Here is a 26,078-nt window from a genome sequence, read left to right on the forward strand (position 1 = left end):
GGGTTATAATTGTTCTTGGAGTTGGTATGTTTTGCAGTTATAAAAAAAAATAAAAGGTCGTCATCATCCTTTTGAGTTTAAATAGTAGGTAGCATGTATAATAACTATTTACTGCTTTCCTTGGTTAGTATCTTTTTTTTTTTTTTTTCTCTCCTACACAGCAGGCTCCTCCCACTGCAGGCTCTCCTTGCTTAGTATCTTATCAGTGTTGTCTTTTTATAAACTTTCCCTCATGAAGGATTTCATTAATAACAAAAGTAATTAGAGTTTAGCTTAATTTAGTTGCCTTTTTTCCTCTTACTGTCAGGTGACTTTTTTTAAAGGCCCAGATCACATATGCTGTCCTATATGACTGAATGTCATGTTGAGTTGTAGAGTTTCCCTTCAACATAATCTGATCTTCTCAATTACAAACCCACCCAGTCTCATAACCAGTCAAGTTGGTAACTTGATACTGAAAATCTTGGAAAAATCATACCTTTAGAATATCTTACAGTTGGGGACTTCATTGTTATACATTTAGATTGAAGAAACTTGACACATGTTCACAGATTACAACTGCAGAGTGTGATGCTTGTCATATAACATGTTTACCATATAATGGGCTCAGTTATCAAGAAGGATGGAACATAAATATTAAAACACTAATTTGGAATTTGAATGACTTTTATTTCTTTAAGGCTCTGCGAACATCAATAGATGCATATGACAACTTTGACAATATCTCACTTGCTCAGCGTTTAGAAAAACATGAACTCATTGAGTTCAGAAGAATTGCTGCTTATCTCTTCAAAGGCAACAATCGCTGGAAACAGAGTGTAGAGCTATGCAAGAAAGACAGTCTTTACAAGGTAAAATTGGAATTTGGGGACTGGGCAGTGAGGCTGTTAAACCAAGTATTAGGTGATTTATGTATATGGTATATTACAAGTGATTCTATAAAAGTATTAGTTTTGCAGAATTGAGAAATCATTTTAAACCTCCGCTTGAAGAATGCTTTAATGTGTATCTTCTTTTTCTTTCAAAATTTTATTTTGAATTATTTAACTGTGGTGGTCCCTCTCCACCTCCCCCTCACAAATAATTAAATTTTAAGAATGTTCTCACTGTATTATTTTGTTTACTAGCTCAGGATGTTATGAGTTTAATGTCTGACTTTCATTGTTTCCTTTGAATAGGATGCCATGCAATATGCCTCTGAATCCAAAGATACTGAGCTTGCTGAAGAACTCCTACAGTGGTTTTTGCAGGAAGAAAAACGAGAGTGCTTTGGAGCTTGTCTCTTTACCTGTTATGATCTTTTAAGGCCAGATGTTGTCCTAGAAACTGCTTGGAGACACAATATCATGGATTTTGCCATGCCATATTTCATCCAGGTCATGAAGGAATACTTGACAAAGGTAATGTCTTCTCTAAGTACATTCAGAACTAGTTACCTTGAAGACATGTAAAACTTCACATGCAGGCTTATTTTTTCTAATGTTTTTGTTAGCAGAAGTCAGTTGATCGTAAAATATTCTTATTCTCTGGATATTTTTTAAATTGCTGACAAATGATTCACCAAAAAAGAGAACTCAAACATAATTTCTCAGATTGTTTACCTTCAGTGTGTGATTTCATATTGTATAATTGGCATTTAAAAAAACATTTTATAACATTTGTTTCAAAATGGCATGGGTAGTGTAAAGTCCCTTTATTTAGTTGGTTCTTGATTTTCTTGTCTATACCTATTCCCTCTGGGATGCTGCGTGTATATTCTTAACATTCTGTTAATCTTCACAATTTTTAAAAAACTTACAGGAAGTTAACGATTAACCACATTTCCTAAAAATACATTAAACAAGCTGGGGTGTATGTAATCAATCACCTTTTAAAATTCACTGTTCATCTTAATGTCCCTTTTTGTTGTTTAAAACATTTTTTACTCTCTCAGTAGTTATTAGTGTTCTTATTATAGACCATTTTAAAATTGTTTTAAAGGATCGACTTCTGCAAAGCAAAACTTGCTTAAAATCAGAGTGGGGAAAAAAGCACAAACAACCCCCAGTATACTGTATTTTTCCTTATGATACTGCTAATTAGATACCATTGTATTGGGTTATAATTTTTTTAATGAACAATTTTCTGTGTATAAACTGCTTAAAGTTCAGTGTAAGAAGAAAAAAACGATTGCCTTATCCTTAACCATAGATGAGAATAGCTTCTTTTCTTATGCATAATGCTGACTTGTGAGACCTGGCTCTAAGCTGCTGTTAACCAAAGTGCTGTAAATTTTACTAGAGATAAGCTGCTTTCTTTCACACTGACTATAGTATAAATTCTTCTGCAGTAAACTCTGAAGTTAAAAAAATAAATTCTAAATTTTGCTTCCAGTATGCCCTTTATTTTCACTTCTCTTATACCTTTTCTAGTGGTTAGATGTTTCTCCCCTAAACCTTTGTTGCTGATTCTATCTTTTTATGCTCAATATGGAATTTGATTTTTTTCTAAGCTGCACCTTCTGAATTCCTTTGCAGGTTGATGCAATAAAGGAAAAGGTGAAAGTTGATTCTTTTCCATCTTTAAGTCTGGAGGACTAAGTCTAAGGAATTTGCATGATTTTTTTCCTTCCTTTTCTACACTGCTGCTGCTGCTTTTTCCCCCAATAAATTTTCACTAAAGCCTCTGCAAGTCCCTTGAAACATAACTATAATAGAGCTGTAGGACATTAGTAGATGTTTGCTACTAATCGGCTAATAGGCTTTAGGAAGGGCAGGAGGCTAAATCAGTAGTTGGTTCACAGTCTCTTAAATATATCATTGAAAACTGAGTTTGGTGAGTTCCATATTAATTCCAAAGTTTAAGGAAATTTTTCTTCCCTGTCAGGGTATCTGGACCATAATAGGATTTTCTTAATATTTGAAATAAAACAGCCTCTGGTTTTATTTTGTAAACTTGCCTGACAGTCATTGAATTTATATACATATGTACATGCCCTATAAAGCTTTGGGCTTTTTTTTTTTTTTTTCTTTTTTCTTCTTCTTCTTCTTCTTTTTTTTTTTTTTTTTACTATTGAAGGACTGTGATCCAGTTTCTGATCTCTTGATTCTTACTAATTTTTTTGCTGAAAGTAGATACAATACATACTAGCTGCTTCCGAAGAGACTTTCCTCATGTTTCTCCAGGTGTCCAGTTCTTATGGTGCTAGTCCATTTTCAAGAGGAATCAAAACTTTTTAAATCGTGAGAGCCAAGCTTGCTATGATTATTGCAGAGCAACATGGAATATTTATGTATATAATAAAGCAATATTAACTTACACTTTATGTAATAAGGCACCTCTGAAGCTACCTAAAATTTGCTCTCTTATTTTCAGTTGGCTTGTCCAACGTGGTCAAATTTAAGCACCTTTCGGTTGCTGCTCCCTTCATTGGCTTGTCTCCATCCTGATATAAATGAGAGGATATTACAAACTTACGTCTGTCATCAAATTGTGGTTAGAAAGGGGTGGGAAAGTAGAGGAGAGTTGAAATAAATGTAAAAGATTTTGGGTAGGGGACAATGCCTTGGGATTATGTTGAATAAAATCTGAGTCACCACTGGAACTTAGGGCAAACCTGAGTAAAATGCATTGTGTGTGAGGCCCTTCAGCAGCTAGTAAGCAAGGCAGTTAGAAAGTGTGTGTGTGAAAAACGGGTAATTGAACTGCAGTGTTATGCATTGTTTTAAATCGAGCATGTACAACAGTCATTGCAATTACATCACACTACTTTTGAAACTCTTAAAGCATTGCTGTGGGCTGTGTGTGTTTCTTGAGAGCCTGTAGAGCAAGTCATCTTCAGATCTCACTTCTTGCTTCAGTACTTTTGCCTTTTTTTCATGCACACATACACCAATAACTGACTGCATGTTAACTTTTCCTCTGCAGCATATTGCAGTCTCTGTGGAAAAGCCTTTTACATTCCAGTGTATTTTCCAATAGTACAGATGGAGCTGAACCTCAGTGACACACTAACCTATAATTATTTTTTTTTAAATCCAAGGATCAGAAACTTTTGTTACAGCTCTTAACAAAAGCTTGTGTTCTTAAAGCCTACTCTGCTTTTCCTTTTGGAGCAATCTAAATTGGGTTGGTGAAAACAAAAAATTAGACAGTGCTGTACCAGAGGCTGTCCCATTATGTAGAAAAATCTAAATATTTTTTAGATTTTTAGCTTGATGCCACACCCCCATGCCCAGCCTGCCTCTGTCTGTGCTTGGGTATTTTGATATTGCTAGCTTTTCTACAATTTTCGTAGTTCAATATCTGATTCGAGCATTAACTTTTAAACACGTTCACTTTAGAGCCTTCTCCTAGAAAGTCTGAAAAGTATTGTGCAGTGGTATTTTTTGTTTCATTTTTCTTTCTTTAGACATTATTAATGTGTAAGGCATCCATGTATTTTTCTTTATAACTTCTTTAACTCACACCTGAGTACACTGTAGGTTAGCAAGATTCCAGTGACCCCTGAGGCACAGAATTGTGCTATAATCATTTTTGTTGTTAAGTTTGGATGCTAAAAAATAAATATTTATCATGTAACTTATACTACTATTATGTAGTCTTCAGTTTGTATATTGGGATAAGGTGGAACACATGGACATTTATGTTATAAAACAGTAATGTACAAAAACTCTAATCCATATTATCTGAAAACCAAAATCAAGTTAATGTTTCTAGAGTCTGCATAGACTTTTCTCAAACTTTCAGTTCCCTGACAAATTACTTTAAAGACCCATATTTATGGTATATAACATGAAACAATAATATGTATAGAATATCCTAATCTTAACAGCTTATGTGACCACTTCAAAGACACAATTTTAAATAGTTAGAAATGAGAGGTGCTGCTTTAACCTTTTTAGGACTTGGTTTTTATGGCTCTTTCATTATCATTATCATTTTTTGAGTGATTCTTCACTTCTTGCCTTTTTGAAAAACATTCAGTGAACATTAATAAAACACTTCTGTCTGTATTCTGCCCCACTTTACCCAGCATACTTATGACTTAGAAAACCACTGGTTAATATATAACACTGCAATTTAAACTTTAGTTTTACTTATGTAACGATTGACTAATAGCAGCCCTTGGTTGAGGTTTAACTTTTAAATATAGTTTAAAAGACAAATGAAAGTAGTATGATAAGGAGATTCCCCAATCCCTAATTTTTCATAGAATTACAGAATCAAATCATAATATTAGCCCTAGAATAAACTTTACGGATCACCTCATCTTCTCATCTCAGTATACAGAAAAGGGAATTTGAAGACCCGAGGTCATACACAGTTGGTTAGTGGGAAGACCTAGGAATTCCAGCTTCTTTCCTTTGCCAATACATTTGGACTCCTCTAAATACTGTTTCTGTCTAATGCTATCCACTGTGATTTAGAATAGCTGGCAAACAAGTCACTTACTTCTCTGGCTTCAGAGAAACAAATTTTCCCTCAAAGAAATTGAGGCAAAATCAGTCTTTTTTATTTAGTTCTTGAAAGTAGAGCCATGTAGCATTAAAATTTGCAACCTTTCCGTTAAAAAAAATATTACATATGGAGTCTTAAATTTTAATCTGGACTATAACCATTTTCAGCAAAAGCTGCATACAGTTTACAAAATATTGTTTATTCTGCACAAGTACTTGTTCAGTCATTGGACTCATTTCACGTTTTTAAATACCATTTCCTTTGTGGAGGGAAGTCTTGTCTGTTCATGAGTTCATTATTATTATCTTTGATAGAGGTTAGACTTCATTTGATATAGTGGTTTCTTGTCATTTTCTCCTTCCCTCAGGCTGCATCCTAGCATGCCCAGTGTTAGCCTGGCCTGAGCTTTTATGGCATTTATAAATCCCTCCTTCCTGAGGGTTTATAATGACAGTGCTGAAAGCCACCTTGACTGAAATATGACCATTGCCATTGAATTTGAGGGGGCCTGAGAATGTTCTTTCGAGTCTGTTTTATTCTGACAGAATTTAATATACTAAGGCTTTTCCACTTTCTGCCATACAACTAGGTTTATAATGCTTTTGGGGTGCTAATTAACATTACCTGTTTTTCTCCAGGTGGATAAGTTGGATGCTTCAGAATCACTAAGAAAAGAGGAAGAACAAGCTACAGAGACACAACCTATTGTTTATGGTAACATTTCCTATTTTAATCTCAAAGAAATACAGTAGATAAATTTCTAATTCTTTAAGGACTCTTCCTCTAAATAGAAATATAACAAGTTTCTACTTAAGAGCAAAAGGCTTGGCAAGTTAAGGAATGATTCTCTGTACCATCATTTCTGTGTGAATACAGTCTTAAGGCAGGCACTAACATTATTCACTAAGATCTCAAAGGAAAATCTCAAAAACATTGTTTGAAGAACATATCCTGGGCGGGCCACGGTGACTCAGCAGGCAAGAATGCTTGCCTGCCATGCCAGAGGACCTGGGTTCGATTCCCGGTGCCTGCCCATGTAAAAAAAAAAAAAGAACATATCCTAAATTACACTGTTATCTGGTTGCTGATTGGTCACTTGTTCATAAATTCCTAGAAGGTAGTATTGACGAATTTAATTTTCAGGAGAATGAAAGTGAGAGGAAATGCCATGCTTTGTTTAGGATGCTTTACATGAAGAACACATCCTTACTTTTAATTTTAACTGGGACAGAGAACTGGATAAAGTTTCTAAATGATAGCTTTCCAGAGAGAGAGGATAATAAATTCTAGAGTAAGTATTTAAGGCAACTTAATGTCTTCCTACCTTTGTATTTCTGAAATACTTCCCTTTACAGTTCATATTTCTTGAGCAAATTCATTTGAACAATGAATTTGAAGGGTATTGGTTACGCACTATAACCAAGTAACACTGGGAGACATAAAAATGAGCATTATATGTTAAAATATGTCAGTTAAAACATTACGTTTTCCTTGTCCTAGTTTTTTATTATGTCACTTAATGTAATGTGCAAATACCATGTGGTGATAGGCTTGTTGGCAGGTATTTTGTCTGATCTTGTCAAGCGCTGTGTACATAAGCTATTTCTAGCTCTAGCCTCACCTCTGCCTTGTTGGGGTTTGGAGCAGGACCCTTCCTGGGTGAGTCTGCTACCCCAACCACTGTGATAGTCAGAAATCTTCCCCACCCCATCTTATTCTAAATTAATAGTTGTATAATACTAACTTGTTTGCCTTTCCCGCACCCTTTTTCTTTTTAAATTTTCTTCTTCAGGTCAGCCCCAGTTGATGCTGACAGCAGGACCCAGTGTTGCAGTTCCTCCCCAGGCACCTTTTGGTTATGGTTATACTGCACCACCCTATGGGCAGCCACAGCCTGGCTTTGGGTACAGCATGTAAGAGGAAAAGCTGATGCTGCAGTCAACTGCCTGTTTTCATATTGAAACACCATGCTACCCGCTTCTGTTTCTAACGGGGGTGGTGGTGGTGGGGGGGACGTGTTCTTGTAACCTTTATTTCATGAAGGACTACTTTTTGCTTCTAACTATAAACTTGGATCACCTATGTTAAAACCTTATTTCACATTCCGTATCATCTTAGAATTTATGTTCAAAGGGGAATAGTTTCAATGTTTTATTCACTTAGGCTTTTTGTCTTCCCCCTTATCTTTGAAAAACTACTTAATATTCAATCTATTATGAAGAACCCGATTTGCACTCTGTAGTGTTTAAAGAAAAAAGGAAACTAATATTGAATCTCTTAAATTTAGTGTATGTAAACTTACAATATGTATTGTCTAAATGCATTTAAGTCTTACTCAAAGAAAAGCTGAAGCAAAAATGTTTGTATGTGACAGTACATGACTGTCAGTATCAAGACAACACTAATCAGTATATCCTACATTGGACTGTATTGTTCTCCAAATTATTTGAAAAATGCATACAGACGACTTGCCTCATTTTTAAATGAGCATAAAAGGCCCTCTAACCTATGCAGGTTTCCCCATTATGCATATAGAAAATGCTTGTGTGTTTCACTCACTTCGTGTATAACAGGTGCCCTGATGTTGTGCTGTACCCTGTGCTTTTTGTGTGGGACCATTCCATTCAGGGACAAAGAGCACCATGATTCCAATCTGTATGTATTTACTAATCCTTCCCCGAGGTTTGTGTATGTTGGATATTGTGGTGTTTTAGATCACTGAGTGTACAGAAGAGAGAATTCAAACAAATATTGCTGTTCTTCAGTTTTGTGGAATTTGAAATTACTCAAATTGAAAATAAATTACTGGACTGTGGACGTAACACATAGAATGGCAGCTTTAATTAAATACTCTCCAAACTCTAAACCAAAAGAGCCATCATTTCATATTGGATACTGAAGCAGTAATAGGGGAGGCAGAAAAGAGGACTAAGCATTGGAACAGAAGAGAATATTGTATATTATATCGTGTGCATTCTATAGTTAATAAGTAGTCTAAAGAACAGTCACTATGTTTCAGTCATCTCCATCATTTTTTAACCAAGTGGCAGTTTAGATTTTTATCTAAGCATTTCATTTAAATGAACAGATCATGGATGTTAAATTATATTTACTTGAAATAAAAGTATTATTTAAACATGTAGTTAACATACTGTCTAAATTATGGGTAGTTTAAGTTGGCTTTTTTCCTTTTAAACCAGTGTGTGGATCCAACTCTTTTGCTTATGGCTTAGAACGTCAAAGTTTATGTTAATATTCCGTAATCTTCCGTAGAGTTACCGATAGCCTTCTATTTATCAGTTGTTCTACAACAACAGATTGCTGTGCAATCTGATAGTTAAACCACTTGAACCATCAGTAATGAGATATATAGTACAAAGAGAAACTGCTAAATCACTTAGATTCAAATTCTTGGCAAGATGAGCTTCTGAGCTTGTTTCTTCTGTATCACTATTCTGTACTTTTCAGAAGTATTTGGAGGATTATATGAAACACAAAATGCCTAGCCTGGGACTAGGCAATAGTAAGTATACAATAAATGGTAGAATTAACTGATGATAAACTGTATTTCAAGCCTAGGATCTACTCTAGTAGTGTGAGTTTATCAAAGGTGATGGTCTAAGAGAAAGAACTAAAAACAAAACAGGAGTGCTAAAAGTTCTTACCACTTTCTAAATGTAAGTTAAACAGGAGGGAAATGGAGAAAGATCAACTTAAGTGCTTTAAATGATCTTCATACCTGGTATCCAAGTATAGCCATAGTACAAAAATCTGTAATACAACCATTTCAACATAGGATCGCTTTTCTGTAAATTGATTCAATCCATTTAGTAGACATTCTCACTCTCTATTAGTGGTTCTCAAATCTTGTCTTTAGGATCCTTTTACATTCTTAAATTACTGAAGATCCCATAGAGCTTTGTTTTGTATAGGTTATCTTGATATTTACTGTTTTAGAAACTAAAATAGAATTTAAAGTTTAAAGGTATTAACCTACTTAAATATAACAGTAGAAAACTCATTACATATTAACATAGCTAACCATATTCTCCAGAATGGCTTTTTGTTTTACTGTTTTTAAAAATGTCTTTAATGTTCGTCTTAATGTACTGATTGTGGGATTCCCGTATTTGCATCCAGTCTGTTACTTTTTGGGTTGAGATATCTGAAGAAAATTTGGCCTCACATAGGAAAGGAAAGGATATTTTATTGTTTTTTTTTTTTCAGATACTTTTAGCTAGTTGAAGTATGGAATCTGAAACTATAAAAACCAATTTTTTGGACTGATAAAAATCCATTGGTCTATCTTTTCTTTAAAATGGATCTTTTACCTAAGTATGTGTACACTCATGCATTGGTCTCCAGAAAATACTGATTCAGTGAACTATATAGATGTTTCAGATGTTGACACATTTCATTATATAATATCAAAACATTTATGAGGACTTCTGATCTCACCAGAGAAGTCTCAAGTTTGGGGGAAGGGGGGGGAGGTGGATACAAGTTTTCTAGTATATTGTCAGTTTCTTTAATACAGTGTCAGTTCCTTGAAGTGACTGTTCCACTTAGTTTTGTTTTGTTTTTTAGTATAACCTGAAATAGCCATAGTCATTTGTCCTTGCAGATAAAAAAATGTTGTTCTGTGTCTAAAGCAGCTAGATCAGCTCACAACTCAGCCACCCAAATATTCTTCAAGACAATTATACTTTGGTATGCAGAAATGGTTAATGTTAAATAGAATATTAAGATATATTCAAAGGTTAGTTTTTTCCTGTGACAGTAAAGAATACAATGCCCACTCATACAGGTAGGTGTCTTGATTTGTGTGAGGTACAAACAGTATTACCCACCACTGTGTATCACCAGTGCAAATTTCAATATAGTGAAAGAAAACGATGACTTAGTAGTAGGAAAACAGTTTTGACTCTGAATAATCTAAAAATGTTTAACTCCTTTAAACTAAACACTAAGTGCAGGGGAACTAGAACTGGGTATTTTCATAATACCCAGAATTTGAATTCTATATATCCAAGTAGACATGCTATGATGATCCTGCACAGTAGGCAATTTTATTACAATTACTTGAGTCATCTACCCCAGGCCATCCTGATTTTGGACCCATCAGTCTCTCTGAGGCAAGCCTCAGAAATTACCTGAACCAGAAACAAACGTTTAGAATTGAGTTCTCTTCAGCTCAATTACATACTGTTGCATCACTGGAATCCAGACAAACATTGTTGAGAAACAACTGCTATTGTGGCATTCACAGTTGCATTTCCCCCTGTGCTGTCATATACCAGTGTAAGTTCTCTAAAACAGGACCAAAGATTAGAAACTTCAGAATTGGCTACAACTGTACTTGGTTTCTATCCACATACCCCACTGCTGACATTAGATCTTGAAATCATACTGTCATGCTGCTCACAGTGAACATGACTGGTAACTATGAGGTTAACCACCAAGAGTTGGCATCAATGACTCCCAGGGGTGTGTGGACCTTCCTGGCAACATGGGACAGAGGTCCTGGAATGAGCTGAGACTCAGCATCAAGGGACTGAGAAAAACCCTAGAATGAGCTGAGAATTAACATCAAGGGATTGAGAGAATCTTCTCGACCAAAAGGGGAAAGAGTGAAATGAGACTAAGTGTCAATGGCTGAGAGATTCCAAGCAGAGTCGAGAGGTTATCCTGGAGGTTATTCTTATGCATTAAGTAGGTATCACCCTGTTGTTCAAGATGTAGCGGAGAGGCTGGAGGGAACTGCCTGAAAATGTAGAGCTGTGTTCCAGTAGCCGTGTTTCTTGATGATGATTGAACAATGATATAGCTTTCACAATGTGACTCTGTGATTGTGAAAACCTTGTGTCTGATGCTCTTTTTATCTACCATATCAACAGACGAGCAGAACATATGGAATAAAAATAATAAGGGGAACAAATGTTAAAATAAAAAAAAAGTTGGGGCCACTTAATGTGGGCTGTTAACAAAATGCTCTGTGTTCTGAGAAATTTAGAAATTATCAAGATCCCCTAAAAGAAAGCTTTCTTGGAAAACAGCTATTACTAAGAGATCAGGAAGGCATATGGCTTTTGGGAGCCTAAGACGTTTCTACTTCATATTCTAGGCAGCTGGTCTAACAGTAATTCTTAGAATGATATCATGCTAAGTATACAGAAACCAAAACAAAAAAATTCTTAAATTGTCTACTTAAGTTCTAGGTAGAGCAACATTCAGAATGCTGGGATGAGGAAATAAATACATTCACTTAACAAGGCTCTAAAGTTTTTCATGTGCCCACTTTGCCTTCATTGTTATGGGAAAGGGTATGGAATAAAGAGATTTTAATAGGCTGTGATTTAGAACTGCTGCTGAGAAATTTGGACTAATGTAGCTAAAGGGAAATCAACAGGAAGCAGTGCATAGCTAGATTATACCAATGCTATAATACTGCAACTTTAAGCATAAAAACCTAGGTTTTTGATTCTAAACCATGAGACTCCCATTGTGGGTGGCTACCATGATGAATCGAAATTGGCTATCAACCTTCTGAAGTGACATCAAGGAAAAAAATTTGACAGTGTGACTTGTGAGAATACCCTGAACAGAACAGTTGCAGGGAAAAAACAAAGTACCCACTTAATGGCACAAGAGAATGCTATTTTCCCACTTTTTAAGCCAGATTCATCAAGACTTTTTTGTTTCATCACTTACCATTGAGCTACTGGGACCATTTAATCAACAGCATTTTCTAGCCCAAGACAGTAATTGCAAATATGTGATAGAAGAACATGGGAATTAATTTTCTTTTCCAGAATACTAAAATAGGGGGAAGAAATGTAGCTTTTATTGTTAGAATTTGACTTGTCGTGGAGGGCTCATTATAGAAAATTTGATTTAGTATAGTTTTAGGTGACCAGTGACTTTGTCAATTAGGTCTGCTGGTCCTGGCCCAATACCTAGGACAGTTCGAGAACCTGGTGCAATCTGAGTACGTCCAGCATCTTGAATTAAGCTTACAGTCAGTCCCAGCATCTTGGCATGGGTCAATAGTTCAACCAGGGTTTCTTCACTGGGGGCTTTGACCACCACTTTGGGCTGGCCACAGTATTCCCACTGTTTGAGCAATTCAGGGTTTCTTCTTTGAATTTGCTTGTAGGCAGAAACAGCAGCATGACAGCACTGGGCAGCCACTTTCCCTTTCCCCATCTTTAAGTCATTTCGAACCACGAGAATCATTTTATATTCCCCATGCTCTCCTAAGATGCTGGCTTCATTCCCAGTGTCTGTGTCTGACTTGCTCACTGAGCTTTTGGGGATCATCCCAAAGCGTATGTGAAGGCCCCAGCCCAGGCACATGCCACAAGCAACTCCAGCAGCCAAGCTGAGTGCACCAGAATGAGCCAAGTAATCCATAATCGAGGATTTGAAGAGCATCTTAAAGAAAAGAAAAACAATTGTCACTATCTAGCAGTGAAAAGTTAATAAGCTTGTAAGAAAAAGCATCTTGATAGCATATAACTAATAAACGTTAAAAGACTATATGACTGCACGGAGAAAATAAAATATATTTTGTATCTTCTGTATGTACCTTGCTTCCCCTCTGTGTACTAAAAACATTCAAGCATACAGGTGAACTAGTCGATGTCATTTTGATGTGAGCAATATGGCTCTGGTTCTTGGATCCAACAAAGTCTGTTCCTCAGTCTTCTCTAAGTTTTTATGGAGAAAGGAAATGTTCTATTTTACCAAGATGCCTAAGGCTATAAAGCAATCAAGTAATTTGCCCCTTTTCTACAATACAGTTTTTATTTAATTGTGTCCTTATAATGCAACGGTGCTCAATGGTACCAGCCCTTGGAGAAGATTCTGGTTATCACAGTAAGACTGGGCTGATGTGCGCTACTGGATGATGCTAAAAACTGCACAATGAAGAGTTGTCCCACTGGATATTATTTTAGGGGAAAAACTATTATACCTGAGACACCACAATACCATTTTACATTGAACACAAACAATCTTATGCATGGTTTCAATATAAACCCAACTTTCCAGAATGTAAATACCATATAAAACAAGGGAAGAACATCCTTTATCCATGATGATTTTAGAATTTTAGAAAATCCTGTTACCCCAGCAAAGCTGTTCATGATATGTAAATCAACTATAAAAACACCTTTATCAGTCTACATCTGAGGCAGCTGGGTTCATGTAGTTTAATGTATATAGAAGCAACTGACAGTTTCACTGTCTTATAGTGGAATGGTGCCCAAGCATTTCTATATTGAAATACTTGGGTCCACCACATTTATAGTCAGTGTAGGTGGCACCCGTGGAATTGTATTGTGCATAATCTGTGTGGCCATACATGACGGTCCTGGAAATACATATTTTATTATAAATCACTTCTTACTATCCTTTATGATAAGATTAGAACATTAACATTTCAAAAGTTCTATGTGGGTAGATTATGCAGTATTTGCACATATTTTCATTTTAGGATGGTAAAGATGTTAACAAACTTCTTAAATTGAGATAGAATTCACATACCATAAAATCCACCCTTTTAAAGAGTAAAATTCAGTGTTTTTTAGTATATCCACAGTGCTATATAACCACTATCTAATTCCAAAACATTCTCATCACCCCAAAAGTAACCCTGTACCTATTAGCAGTTACCATTTCCTCCTTCTCCTGTAAGCATTAATCTACTTTGTTTCTTCCCTTTCTCAAGTTTCAATCCCTACTGGAGCAAAAGAAGGATGTGATTGCTACCTTCTAAAATACCCAAATTCTATAGGCAAAGGAAAAAGGAAAACCAATAGAATGTGATGAGGAACATATTTCCAGAAGAAAACAAGGTCAATATCACTATGTCTAAAACTATGTTCTAGAAAAAAACAAAAAAAGATTAATTTTGGAAACTGAAACCCATTTGAGGTAGGTCAAGAAACAGAGGCAGTGAAAGAGAACAGGAAGAAAAAACAATGAATATAAGGAGACATGGAGAAAAGGCAGTTTTTTTTAAAAAATTTTTTTCTTTAAGAAGGAAAGACGAGTATTTAAAGATTGAGCATATTTAAATGTCAATAAAATGGAGCCAGAGAAAAGGCAGGTAGACAGTCAAGACAGAAAAACTAACAATGGAAAGCAGTAGAAAGGAGTAGATCTAAAACTCTTTGGGAGGAATCTATCTGATCTTGGAAAGAAGTAACATCCTTCTTTCCAATGTGACAGGTAGTTCTGTGAATTTGAAAGCAATAAGTTCTTCAGAAGGAGAGAAGTTGTGTACAAGTCAAGCTGGAGAAGAGAAGAGGAAGTCACATAAAGGTTAAGACAAAACACGGTAGGATTTAGGTTTCAAATATGTTGAAAACAGTTAAGATTAATAATGAAGATTCTGAAGTGGTGCCATACAAGTTGTCACTTTTCCAGCAGTACTTCCATCACATTCATTCTTTAATGGTGTGTGGATGCTCTTCTCTATTACCTTCCTGCCCTTAAATTCCTCTGTAAGAAATATAGATTTCATGTTCTTAGTCTTTTGGTTTCTATTCTCTGTGAACTATGAAACCATCTCTTCTTTATGATGAATTTAGGCTGCTAAGTACTATATTTTACAGATGTAGTAATCTAGGCACAGACATCACACAGCAAGTAAGAGGTGGTCTGACTTAAGAGCTGTTGGGAACTGAATTATGTCTCCCACAAAAGACATGTTCAAGTTTTAATCTCCCTTTCCTGTGGGCATGAAATCTGTAAATAAAACCTTTGAAGATGCTAGTATTAAAGTATGCAGTCATTTGTGAATAGGATCTTCTAAGTTCCTATTTAGACGACGCCAAATTGAATCAGGGTGAATCTTAATCCATATGGCTAAAGTCCTTTTAAGGAGAGGAAATCTAGGTACAGACACAGATGCATGAGCAGAAGTAAAAGCCAGAAGCAGCAGCCATCTGAACCCCAAAGACTGCAGCAAGCTAACACCAGACCCAGGAAGAAAGCAAGGCCTGTCAAGATCTTGATTTTGGACTTCTAACCTGTAAAACTGAGACAATAAATTCTCATTGTTTAAGCCAATCCACTGTGTGGTATTTATCAGAGTGGTCCTGCCAAACTAAGACACGAGCTCACGTTTTTAGAACTATTTTATTTTGCCTAGCCTAAAGGAGAAGATGGTAACTTAGATAAGAACAGTGGCAATGGCAGAGGCACAACTGTTTGAACTGGTGACTGACTTAAGTCAGGTGTTAAGAGAAAGGGAGACGTCTAGAAGGACATTCAGGTTTGAACAAACGGAGACTGGAAGTACTATTTACTGACAGAGGGAATTCTGGTGAAAAAGCAGGTTTGAAAACAGATACTGAATCTGGTTTAAGATATGTTACGTTTTGTTTGACTACAAGACATCCTAGTAGAGATATCCAGCACAAAAAGAAGGCCTGAGCTGGAATATAGATTTCAGAGATCTTACCATGTAGATAAATTAACTGAAGCCATGGAAGTGAATGAGTCCACTGGGGAAGTACACAGAGTGAACAAAGGGCTAAGACAGAATCCTGGGAAAACCAACATTAAAAGAGAGTGATATGGGATGGCCAGAGAAGTAAGAGGGGCATATATGGGAAGTTGTACTCACTATTTTCAGTCCTTTCATTGTACCATGCCTAAAGTATATAGTGACAGGGTTGTATTTACATAGTACTTTATGGTTCCAGATGCCAATGCAACCAGAAAAAAAGAAGTCTTAATTTTAAAAAGCTTTAAATCCCACATTTCAAATACATCATTCAGCTAACATATTATGTCGACTATTCCACATTTCAAATACACCTATCATTTAGCTACCACATTATGCCTAACAGCAGGACTGTCCCTGATAATCTAGTATCTAGCCTCCAAATTGAACTAATATTCAATTATTTCTAATAATCTCTATGTCAACAACTGGAAGATTCTTTGCATCAATTTCTGGGTTTCAGTCACCAACTATCCATGTATCTGACCTTGGAATTAATTCTAGGGTTTTATTTGGAGAGGGAACTGCATGTAGAAACTATTATCTGTTGGAAAACAGGTGAAGATGTTTGTATCTATGATCTCATTTGTTGTTACTAGGAACATAAGAGGAAGATATTGCCCACATTTTAAAAATGAACAAAATGAAGATCAGATAGAGAAGTTATTTATCCATAGTTAATGTATGAATAAGCAGTAGAACTCCAGAATACAGTAATCTAAATAAAGATCTTGATAGAAAGATTCTCTCCTTCTCAACATTATCTAAAATCTGATATACGGGGACTTCCGGGTCAAGATGGCGGCTTAACAACGTGCGTGTTTTAGTTCGTCCTCCAGAACAACTACTAAATAACCAGAAACAGTACAGAACAGCTCTTGGGACCACGTCAGTGACCAGACACACAGCGTAGTCTGGACCAGCTGGACCAGCTGCGAGCATCCCCCAGAACCGTGAGTTCCCAAAGCTGTGGCGGTCAGTGCCCCTCCCCCACAGGCCATTCCCAGAGGGGAAAGGAAAGGACTTTACCAGCAGCAGGGACTGGGCACAATCAAACGCCAATTGTGGAACTAATTAACAAATTCTGACTACTAAAAATAGGCCCCCAGCTTAGGTGAATCTGATCAAAGCGGAGGTTGCTCATTTTTGCCCTGGCACCAAGGGGGCAGGACTGACAGAAAAAGGGGGGAAAAAAAAGAAGAAAACAGAGGTTTTTGTGGCTGTGTATCTACAAAGGCTTGACTGCCTCTGGATACAGCAGTGGGACTTTTCAGGCTGCAACTGCCCCAGGCATAGGCAGAAGTGAGCTCTTTTGGGGGCTTATCTGGAGCCTGTGCCTTCCCCAGGGGAGGTTCCGTGAAGCCCCACCCAGGTGGAATCCCTCCATCAAGGAATTCAGACCCCAGGGCTTGGTAATTCGAAGCCATTAAAACCAGCCTACAACCTCTCCTCTGTCTCCACCATCCCCCCAGCAGGGAGAGTCTGCCAAAGTTAAAGGTACCGCATCATCTTATGCTGGTGGGACCTGCAGTTAGACAAGAGCCACATACTGGGCAGGATAAGGAAAACCGAGTCCAGAGACTTCACAGGAAAGTCTTTTAACCTGCTGGGTCTCACCCTCAGGGAAAACCGACGCAGGTGACTCTTTCCTCCTGACAGGAGGCCAGTTTGGTCTGGGAAAATCTGGCTGGGGTCTATAACATCTAAGTAGACAATCCTAAGTGTGTGTGTGGGGGAAAGGCACCACACAAGCAGGGCAAGAAACTAAAAAACAAGAACTGAAAAACTTAAGCTAAAGGTCCAGATAAAGCTGAACAGAATGTCAAAAAATCCATCCAGCAAGAAAACCCTAGATAAAAGAAGTGAAAGCAATCTCCAGAATAAACTAATTAAGGTAATTAAATGACTAGACACCAGCAAAAAATAACAAATCACACTAGGAAAATTGAAAATATGGCCCAGTCAAAGGAAAAAACCAACAATTCAAATGACATACAGGAGCTGAAACAACTAATTCAGAATGTACGAACAGACATGGAAAACCTTATCAAAAACCAAATCAATGAATTGAGGGAGGATATAAAGAAGGCAAGGAAAGAACAAAAAGAAGAAGCTGAAAGTCTGAAAAAAGAAATTCATGGGAATGAAAGACACAGTAGAAGAGATGAAAAAAACAATGGAAACCTACAATGGTAGATTTTGAGAGACAGAACATAGGATTTCTGAACTGGAGGATGGAACATCTGAAATCCGACAGGAAACAGAAACTATAGGAAAAAAAATGGAAAAATATGAGCAGGGACTCAGGGAATTGAAAGACAATACAAAGCGCACGAATATACATGTTGTGGGTGTCCCAGAAGGAGAAGAGAAGGGAAAAGGAGGAGAAAAACTAATGGAGGAAATTATCACTGAAAATTTCCCAACTCTTATGAAAGACTTGAAATTACAGATCCAAGAAGTGCAGCGTACCCCAAAGAGAATAGATCCAAATAGACATACTCCAAGACATTTAATAATCAGAATGTCAGAGGTCAAAGAGAAAGAGAGGATCTTGAAAGCAGCAAGAGAAAAGTAATCCATCACATACAAGGGAAGCCCAATAAGACTACGCGCAGATCTCTCAGCAGAAACCACGGAGGCGAGAAGACAGTGGGATAATATATTTAAATTATTAAAAGAGAAAAACTGCCAACCAAGAATTCTATATCCAGCAAAATTGTCCTTCAAAAATGAGGGAGAAATTAGAACATTTTCAGACAAAAAAATCACTGAGAGAATTTATGACCAAGAGACAAATTCTGCAAGAAATACTAAAGGGAGCACTAGAGACAGATACGAAAAGACAGAAGGGAGAGGTGTGGAGAAGAGTGTAGAAAGGAAGACTATTCGTAAAGGTAAAAAGAAGGAAAATTAGATATGACATATAAAATCCAGAAGGCAAAATAGCAGAAGAAAGTACTACCCATGCAATAATAACACTGAATGTTAATGGATTAAACCCTCCAATCAAAAGACATAGTCTGGCAGAATAGATTAAAAAACAGGACCCATCTATATGCTGTCTCTACTCAAAGGACACGAGGCCAAGGACACAAATGGACATTTACACACCAATGTTTATAGCAGCATTGTTAACAATTACCAAGAGATGGAAACAGCCAAGATGTCCATCAACAGATAGTTGACTCAACAAACTGTGACATTTACATAAGCTGGAATATTATGCAGCTGTCAGACAGACTAAGGTTATGAAGCACGTAACAACATGAATGGACCTTAAGGACATTATGCTGAGTGTGATTAGCCAGAAACAAAAGGACAAATACTGTATGGTCTCACTGATATGAACTGACATTAGTGAATAAACTTGGAATGTTTCCTTGGTAACAGAGACCATCAGGAGATAGAAATAGGGTGAGATATTGGGTAATTGGAGCTGAAGGGATACAGATTGTGCAACAGGACTGAATACAAAAATTCAGAAATGGACAGCACAATACTACCTAACTGTAATGTAATTACATTAAAATACTGAATGAAGCTGAATGTGAGAATGATAGAGGGAGGAGGGCTGGGGACATAAATGAAATCAGAAAGAAAGATAGATGGTAAAGATCGAGATGGTATAATCTAGGAATGCCTAGAGTGTATAATAATAGTGAAATGTACAATATACAAATTTTAAAAATGTTTTTGCATGAGGAAGAACAAAGGAATGTCATTATTGCAGGGTGCTGAAAATGGATGATAATTAATACTTTAAAATGTCACCTTATGTGTGAGACTAAAGCAAAAAATGTTTATTTGTTACAAAATTTAGATTTTGACTAGAGCATTTCCCATATAACTCATGTAGATAGTTTGATTGAATGTCATAAGTACTTGGAATCTCAGGTAGCACATGAGATTTTGTTGGTTTGTCCAGAGTGATGCCCGGATGAATCCCAGAGTGATTTGATCAGTGACCGGAAAAGTATTTGCAAGCCCCCTTCGGGGAATGGTGAGAGTGGGGAGAAATTCAACTTCCCCAAGTTGAATTCTTGATATTCTTACAAGCAGTGTGGACAACCAAAGCTATAGGCTGAGCCCCCAGTCTTGAGGTTTGTTCATACGAAACTTAACCCCACAAAGGATAGGTCAAGTCTACTTAAAATTTAGGCCTAAGAGTCACCCCCAAGAGAGCCTCTTTTGTTGCTCAGATGTGGCCTCTCTCTCCAGCCAACATGACGAGCAGTCTCACCACCCTTCCCCTTTCTGCGTGGGACATGACTCCCAGGGGTGTGGACCTTCCTGGCAACGTGGGACAGAGATCCTGAAATGAGCTGAGACTCAGCATCAAGGGACTGAGAAAAACCCTAGAATGAGCTGAGAATTAACATCAAGGGATTGAGAGAACCTTCTCCACCAAAGGGGGAAGAGTGAAATGAGACTAAGTGTCAATGGCTGAGAGATTCCAAACAGAGTCGAGAGGTTATCCTGGAGGTTATTCTTATGCATTAAGTAGATATCACCTTGTTGTTCAAGATGTAGTGGAGAGGCTGGAGGGAACTGCCTGAAAATGTAGAGCTGTGTTCCAGTAGCCATGTTTCCTGATGATGACTGAACAATGATAAAGCTTTCACAATGAGACTCTGTGAATGTGAAAACCTTGTGTCTGATGCTCCTTTTAGTTACTATATCAACAGAAGAGTAGAACATATGGAATAAAAATAAATAATAGGGGAAACAAAATAAATTTAGTCTGACATGCTAGTGATAAATGAAAGCAAGGGGTAAGGGGTATGGTATGTATAATCTTTTTTTCTGTTATTTTATTTCTTTTTCTGTGATCTTTTTATTTCTTTTCTAAATCGATGCAAATGTTCTAAGAAATGATGAATATGCAACTATGTGATATTAAGAATTACTGATTGTATATGTAGAACGGAATGATATCTTAATGTTTTGTATGTTAATTTTTTTTAATTAATAAAAAAAGTTAAAAAAAAAACAAAACAAAACTGAGACCAATATGAACTAGCTAAAACAGAGAGCAGGGAAAATTCTGGAAACTACCAAGTTATCCCGTTTCCCATCTCAATGAGGTCTCTAATTCGAAAATGTTAAAATTAGCCTTTGTCTTTTTTCTTTAGCATGTCCTAATCTTTTATCAAACATATTATCACCTAATTCCTCTAAAGGTTGTTTCAGCCTGTCCCTTTTCCTGCATATCTACTACAAACATATCAGTAAGCCCAAAACTTGAGACTAAAGTACAAATGAAGTAACTATTCTTAGTCACATAGATAATCCTCGACAGTTAAAAACAATGCAAAACAAACATGTCCTAAAGAACCCACCCTTTAGTGCCTCCTAACTTCCCTGCCTAAATTAAACTTTTTTCATCAATGTTCTTGATCCCATTACTCTTAAATTATGTTACCCCCATTAATCCTACTCCATTGGCTATTGCCCTTTGGTCTTTTCCAACCTCAAAAATCTTTCCCAAATCAGCCTTGCCCATGAAGCCATGTACCACTTTTCCTCTTCCTTTTATTTACAAACTTCAATTACCTACCTCTATTTTTCATTTCCTCTTTATGTGCCTGGAAGCCTTTCTTCTCCATACCAAAGAAGGACACTTCCAGATTGCCAAATACAGTTGCTCTTTTTAGGCCTGGTCTTAACATGAGTTTTTGGCATCATCACTCACACTCACCTAATTCTCATTCTACCTTTCGGAAAGCTTTTCAGTTTCCTCTGCTTCTATGCCCTGTTTGCCCCTGATATAATATTACCCAAGCTTACATATTTGGGCCTTTTTAGCCTGTATCTGCACTGTACTATACAGTAGCCAGTAGTCACATATCATTACTTAAGCTTAATTAAAACTAATTAAAATGTTAAATTCACTTTAGTCACATAGTCACAGTTCAAGTACTCAATAGCCAGAAGTGGCTACTGGCTACACTATCAGACAGCAAGATATATAATATTTACATTCCTGCAGAAAGTTCTACTAGACAGCATTGGTCTATATGCTTTCTTTTCATTCAAGCACTCAATATTTATTATTAAGGATCTACTATGCACCATACACTGTTCTGGAACCTGGACATAGAGCACTGAAGAAAACAAAGTCCCATTCCTCAAGGAACTAACATTCTAATAGGAGGAGACAAAGAATAAATAATTTGTCAGATGAATAATCTCATCTATCCCCAAATCACCACATTCTGATGACTCCCTAAACCTCTCTTGGGCTTCAAACTTTTTAATCTCCAACTTCTTCTAGATTTCACCACTTTGAGGTCTAAGAAATATTAATCTTATTTAACTAAAATTAATTTCTTGAAATTCTGAGGGTAATCAATACTCAGTTGAATGGGTTCTGCTCGATATTTCCTCATATTTGGGGAGAGCTCATCGATAATGTCTGAATGAAGGTTTTGCTTGGGAACTAGAAATACTGGATCTTCCCCTTCCCAGCAGTTTGGTCCCCATTTTCAAAGGAAATCTTACCCGGTAGGATCAAAGGGCTCCAGCGGCCACTGGGATGGAAACAGATTACCAGGAAGATGGAGGGGGCGTCTGGAATGAAGCGAGAAGAAACGTTTCACCTGGAGAGTGAGTGGAGAATGATACCGTTCCCCTTCGCCCTGTGAGGAGCCGACCTACCTTGAGTACTTCTCCTTCCTCAAACTCACTTCCCTCGTCTTCACTTCTGAGACGAGCACACCCTTTCCTCGCACGACTACCGCTTCCGGGGCTCCTTGACAACCAGTTCCGGTGTAAAACCCTTGTAAGAAACCATTCTTTCTCTCGCCCCTCCCACAGCCGGAACCCAGCCCCGAACTGAAATCCCGCGACGTTCGGCCGAGGTTGCCGAAAGGTGAGTGGAACGATTCTTCTTTGTAGGCAGTCTCCCGTCGAGAGGGGACCGAAGCGGAAGTGACGCGAGCGAGTTCCGGTTGGCCGAAGCCCAGCGGCCGGTGTGAGTCGATCAAGAGCCGCTTTCGGGATCCTGGGATCCGGGGTCGGAGCGGGTAGGTAAATGAGCGCCGGGAATGGGGATTGAACTCAGAGCCTGGCTTCTTCCGGAAGTCGCCCATTTAAACGGTGCAGATCTAGGGCATCTGTGATTTCGCCTTCCAGTAGTGTTTTCGGGCGCTGCTCACTCTAAATCTCTAGCGGAAGCCACTTTTTGTGGAAGACCTCCCCATGGTTGGCGACGGAGATATTAAACCCAAACACTGGACTCCTCCCCGCCGTTTATTCTCGTCTCCCCGGACTGGGAATCCGTTCTGGGCCTCTGTAGAAAACCTGCCTGTCCACCTTCCTGGAATGTGCAGGACCTTTCAGTAAATGGAGAAGGCTCCCTACTGATGATCGAGCTGTTTCTCGGAATCTGTCAGTTTGGTTTCTTGCCCTCCCCAGCCACTAGAGCGTGATGCTAAATGTATCCACTCCTAAAATAAAAAGGCGCGCAGGTACCACCTAAAGTGGCGGTGGTAGGTAGTGGCCAAGGCCACTCGAACGAAGTAGGGCCTTCGTTCAGTGTTGCAGAAGACTTCGAATCTCCCACTGCTTTCATGAAGTCTGGAGTCCTTTGCCTTTATCAAAATCCTGAACTCTGTATTTCATTGTAACGGAACTATTTGCAATAAAATGAAGATTAACTTAATCTCTAAAATTCCAAGAAACCGGATGTGGTTCTGTGTCATGCTGCTAGATTACTTATGACTTCCCCTAGATTTAACACAATCTTTTGTTTTCCAGCAACCCCATGAAGAAATTTATTAGTACATAGACTCTGGCCTAGTTTACCTGACTTAGAAGCATAACTGCTTATCTTAATGTCTTTTCGGTTTTCCATTCAGGGTTGTCAGAGATTTTTAAGGACAGATTGCTCTGATCATTTGGAGAAGCTTGTACAAGTAGTTCTAGTGATGTAATGATAGAGAACTTAATGTTCCCGCTGGTACAATCTATTAATTCTACTGTCAGCCTCTGATTTTAGTTGTCTTGTATTCTTAGCATAGATGATAATAGGGAGGAACTATTATTTACTAGATAGCATTTTATGCATTTTAGATTATGTTTTTCATTGACTTTTGTAAGAAAGATAGTAGTACCCAGACAAATGTAGCCAATTTGTGTAGGTCTGAACTGACTTGGGAATAGAAATACTTCCTATTTTACTTCTTTGCCTATGTTATTTTAAAACCCAGAAGCATTTTTTTCTGTGAGTTTGAAATTTTTTTCATACTTGCTTTGAAATGAGGTGACATGATGTGGAGATGTGGAATTACAAAAGGTAGATGCTATTAGCTTAACATTTGGCAAAATTGCCAAGCCTGATTTTATTCTTTTTGTTCAGTTGAGTTATCCAGGAACTGATTATCCAGTATTTCTCTCTCTCTCTTTTTTTTTTTTCATCTTCTCTTTGCATTTGGTTAGAATCACCTCCTTTTAGGACCATAAAGATCATTAAACTTTAAATCAGAAGACCTGGGTTCAGGTCGACTACTGAATATCTGCTCACTTTGCTTCATATAATTGTCACAAGGATTAAGTCAAATGAGATAATAAATGTTATATCACTGTATAAATAAAATAAGGTGATATTGTCGTTTTCCTCTGGGGGATGGATATGTATCAGTGTAGAGTACTGTTACTTTGCATAACTTCAAAATCTTAGGCTTTATAAAAATGTTTTTTTAATATCACATTTTTGAGATGACCTTTGCCCTCTTTTACAGTCAGCCAAGAATAGTTTGATACTGTGATCCATTGAATTATTCACCTTGGTTAATAAGTAGGTGGCTGGAAACTATGTATAGGATTTGGGAATTTAAACTGATCCTTCTTGGTCATCCTGTATTGTCACTTGAGAATTTTCACACATAGAAAAAGCTGAAGTTTTTGGTGCTTACAAATACCTAACTAAAGGTCAAGTTAACTTATTATAGTAACTTATAGTAAGTAAGAAACTTTTATTATTTCACTGAAACCAATTTTTAGAATTAGAAGGAACCTCTGTGAACATATAGTAAGACTCTTCTCGTTTGACAGAGGGAAAAATTGGGCCAGAAGCAATCAGTAATTGGCCTGAGGTCATATGGTTTAGGTAGTTCCTGAACCTGACCTGGAACTAAAGTCCAAGTATTCTTTCTGTTCTGAAAAAGTTAACTCCAGGCTTCCTGATAGAGTTTGGTAATGTCTCATGCTTTGCATGAAATAGTTTCTTTTGTATGTTAAAAGAATGCACGTGTGCGCATATATACGTATTTTTCTTTTGAGTTGCTTTAGTCCAGTAAATTCTAGGAAAAGAAAAACACTGCTTGGCAAGATTTGCAATGGAATAAGACAAGAAACAAAAGAGATAACTAGTTATATTAAATTTCATGATTCATTGCTATGAGGTATTGAGGTGTCTTCTTTCTGGTTTGTGGAAAAGCCAGGATCTTTTTTTTTTTAACATAGGCAGGCCCCGGCAATCGAACCCAGGTCCTCTGGCATGGCAGGCAAGCGTTCTTGCCTGCTGAGCCATGGTGGCCTGCCTGCCAGGATCTTTGTAACTCATGTCTCTCCTCAGTTAATGTTGTTTAATGAGTAGGAGGAAGCTGTATTAATTTCTTTGCTCCTGCTAAAAACTTTCCCGAAACTCCTTATAATTTTTATATTTAGTTATGTTAATTACCAATCTGTGGTGGGGTTCTTTTCTTACTTATTTCATTCTTGGTAAATATCCTTGTAGGAGAGTTATTGCTTTGTTGGGAACCATTTTTGGTTCCCTTGATTTCAGAAAACCTGTTTAGTCTCCGTTCTCTCTTGGAGGAAAAAAATAGCATATCATTTTTGCCCCGGTATCCTTTGTTTGTGTTTCTCCTTTTTCTAGTGTGGAAACGATCTCAAGATTAGAGAATCCTGATAAATTTAAGAAATGTACAGGATGACTTAAAATAGCTTATTTATTGTCGTGTTAGTTGATTATCTCCTTCCACAAAGATTTGTAAATTTTTAGGGATAAACTTTTAAGAAACATACTTATTTTTTTTCTGGGAAAGCAACTTTATATAGTTTGCTGAAATTAATGTTATATGTTATATAAACCTAGATTTTTTTCTTTGCCCTACTT

The 26,078-nt window shown here is 37.2% G+C and overlaps 3 protein-coding genes across 7 annotated transcripts in view; 2 read left to right on the plus strand and 1 right to left on the minus strand.

Moving 5' to 3' along the window:
* CLTC (clathrin heavy chain) overlaps window positions 1-8,261 on the plus strand; it is a 68,348-nt gene extending 60,087 nt beyond the window's left edge. The window contains exons 30-34 of one of the 2 annotated variants that reach the window (XM_077164975.1): window positions 681-851; window positions 1,179-1,400; window positions 2,517-2,537; window positions 6,078-6,153; window positions 7,232-8,261. In XM_077164975.1, the coding sequence (XP_077021090.1) occupies window positions 681-851; window positions 1,179-1,400; window positions 2,517-2,537; window positions 6,078-6,153; window positions 7,232-7,356 (615 nt within the window). In that variant the 3' untranslated portion in view covers window positions 7,357-8,261. The remainder of the gene's footprint in view (window positions 1-680; window positions 852-1,178; window positions 1,401-2,516; window positions 2,538-6,077; window positions 6,154-7,231) is intronic. The other variant, XM_077164976.1, reaches the window with a different exon arrangement.
* A 4,000-nt stretch (window positions 8,262-12,261) lies between these two features.
* Window positions 12,262-22,888, minus strand: PTRH2 (peptidyl-tRNA hydrolase 2). 2 transcript variants are annotated; one of them, XM_077164990.1, is made up of 3 exons: window positions 22,616-22,888; window positions 22,460-22,528; window positions 12,262-12,873 (listed from the first exon to the last, which is right to left on the minus strand). In XM_077164990.1, exon 3 carries the CDS (start codon window positions 12,871-12,873, stop codon window positions 12,334-12,336), a length of 540 nt encoding a protein of 179 aa, XP_077021105.1. In that variant the 5' UTR covers window positions 22,460-22,528; window positions 22,616-22,888; the 3' UTR covers window positions 12,262-12,333. The 2 variants fall into 2 exon arrangements, with proteins under 2 accessions (XP_077021105.1, XP_077021106.1); XM_077164991.1 differs by lacking the exon at window positions 22,616-22,888 and having other exon boundaries at window positions 22,460-22,609.
* The window catches only part of VMP1 (vacuole membrane protein 1), a 153,638-nt gene continuing 150,345 nt past the window's right edge, over window positions 22,786-26,078 (plus strand). For 2 of the 3 annotated variants that reach the window (XR_013177670.1, XM_077164986.1), the window contains exon 1: window positions 22,786-22,983. The gene's annotated coding sequence lies outside the window, so the exon portion shown is untranslated. The remainder of the gene's footprint in view (window positions 22,984-26,078) is intronic. The other variant, XM_077164987.1, reaches the window with a different exon arrangement.

Source organism: Tamandua tetradactyla, chromosome 6 (genome assembly GCF_023851605.1).
Source record: "Tamandua tetradactyla isolate mTamTet1 chromosome 6, mTamTet1.pri, whole genome shotgun sequence".
In the NCBI taxonomy this organism is placed as follows: Eukaryota; Metazoa; Chordata; class Mammalia; order Pilosa; family Myrmecophagidae; genus Tamandua; species Tamandua tetradactyla.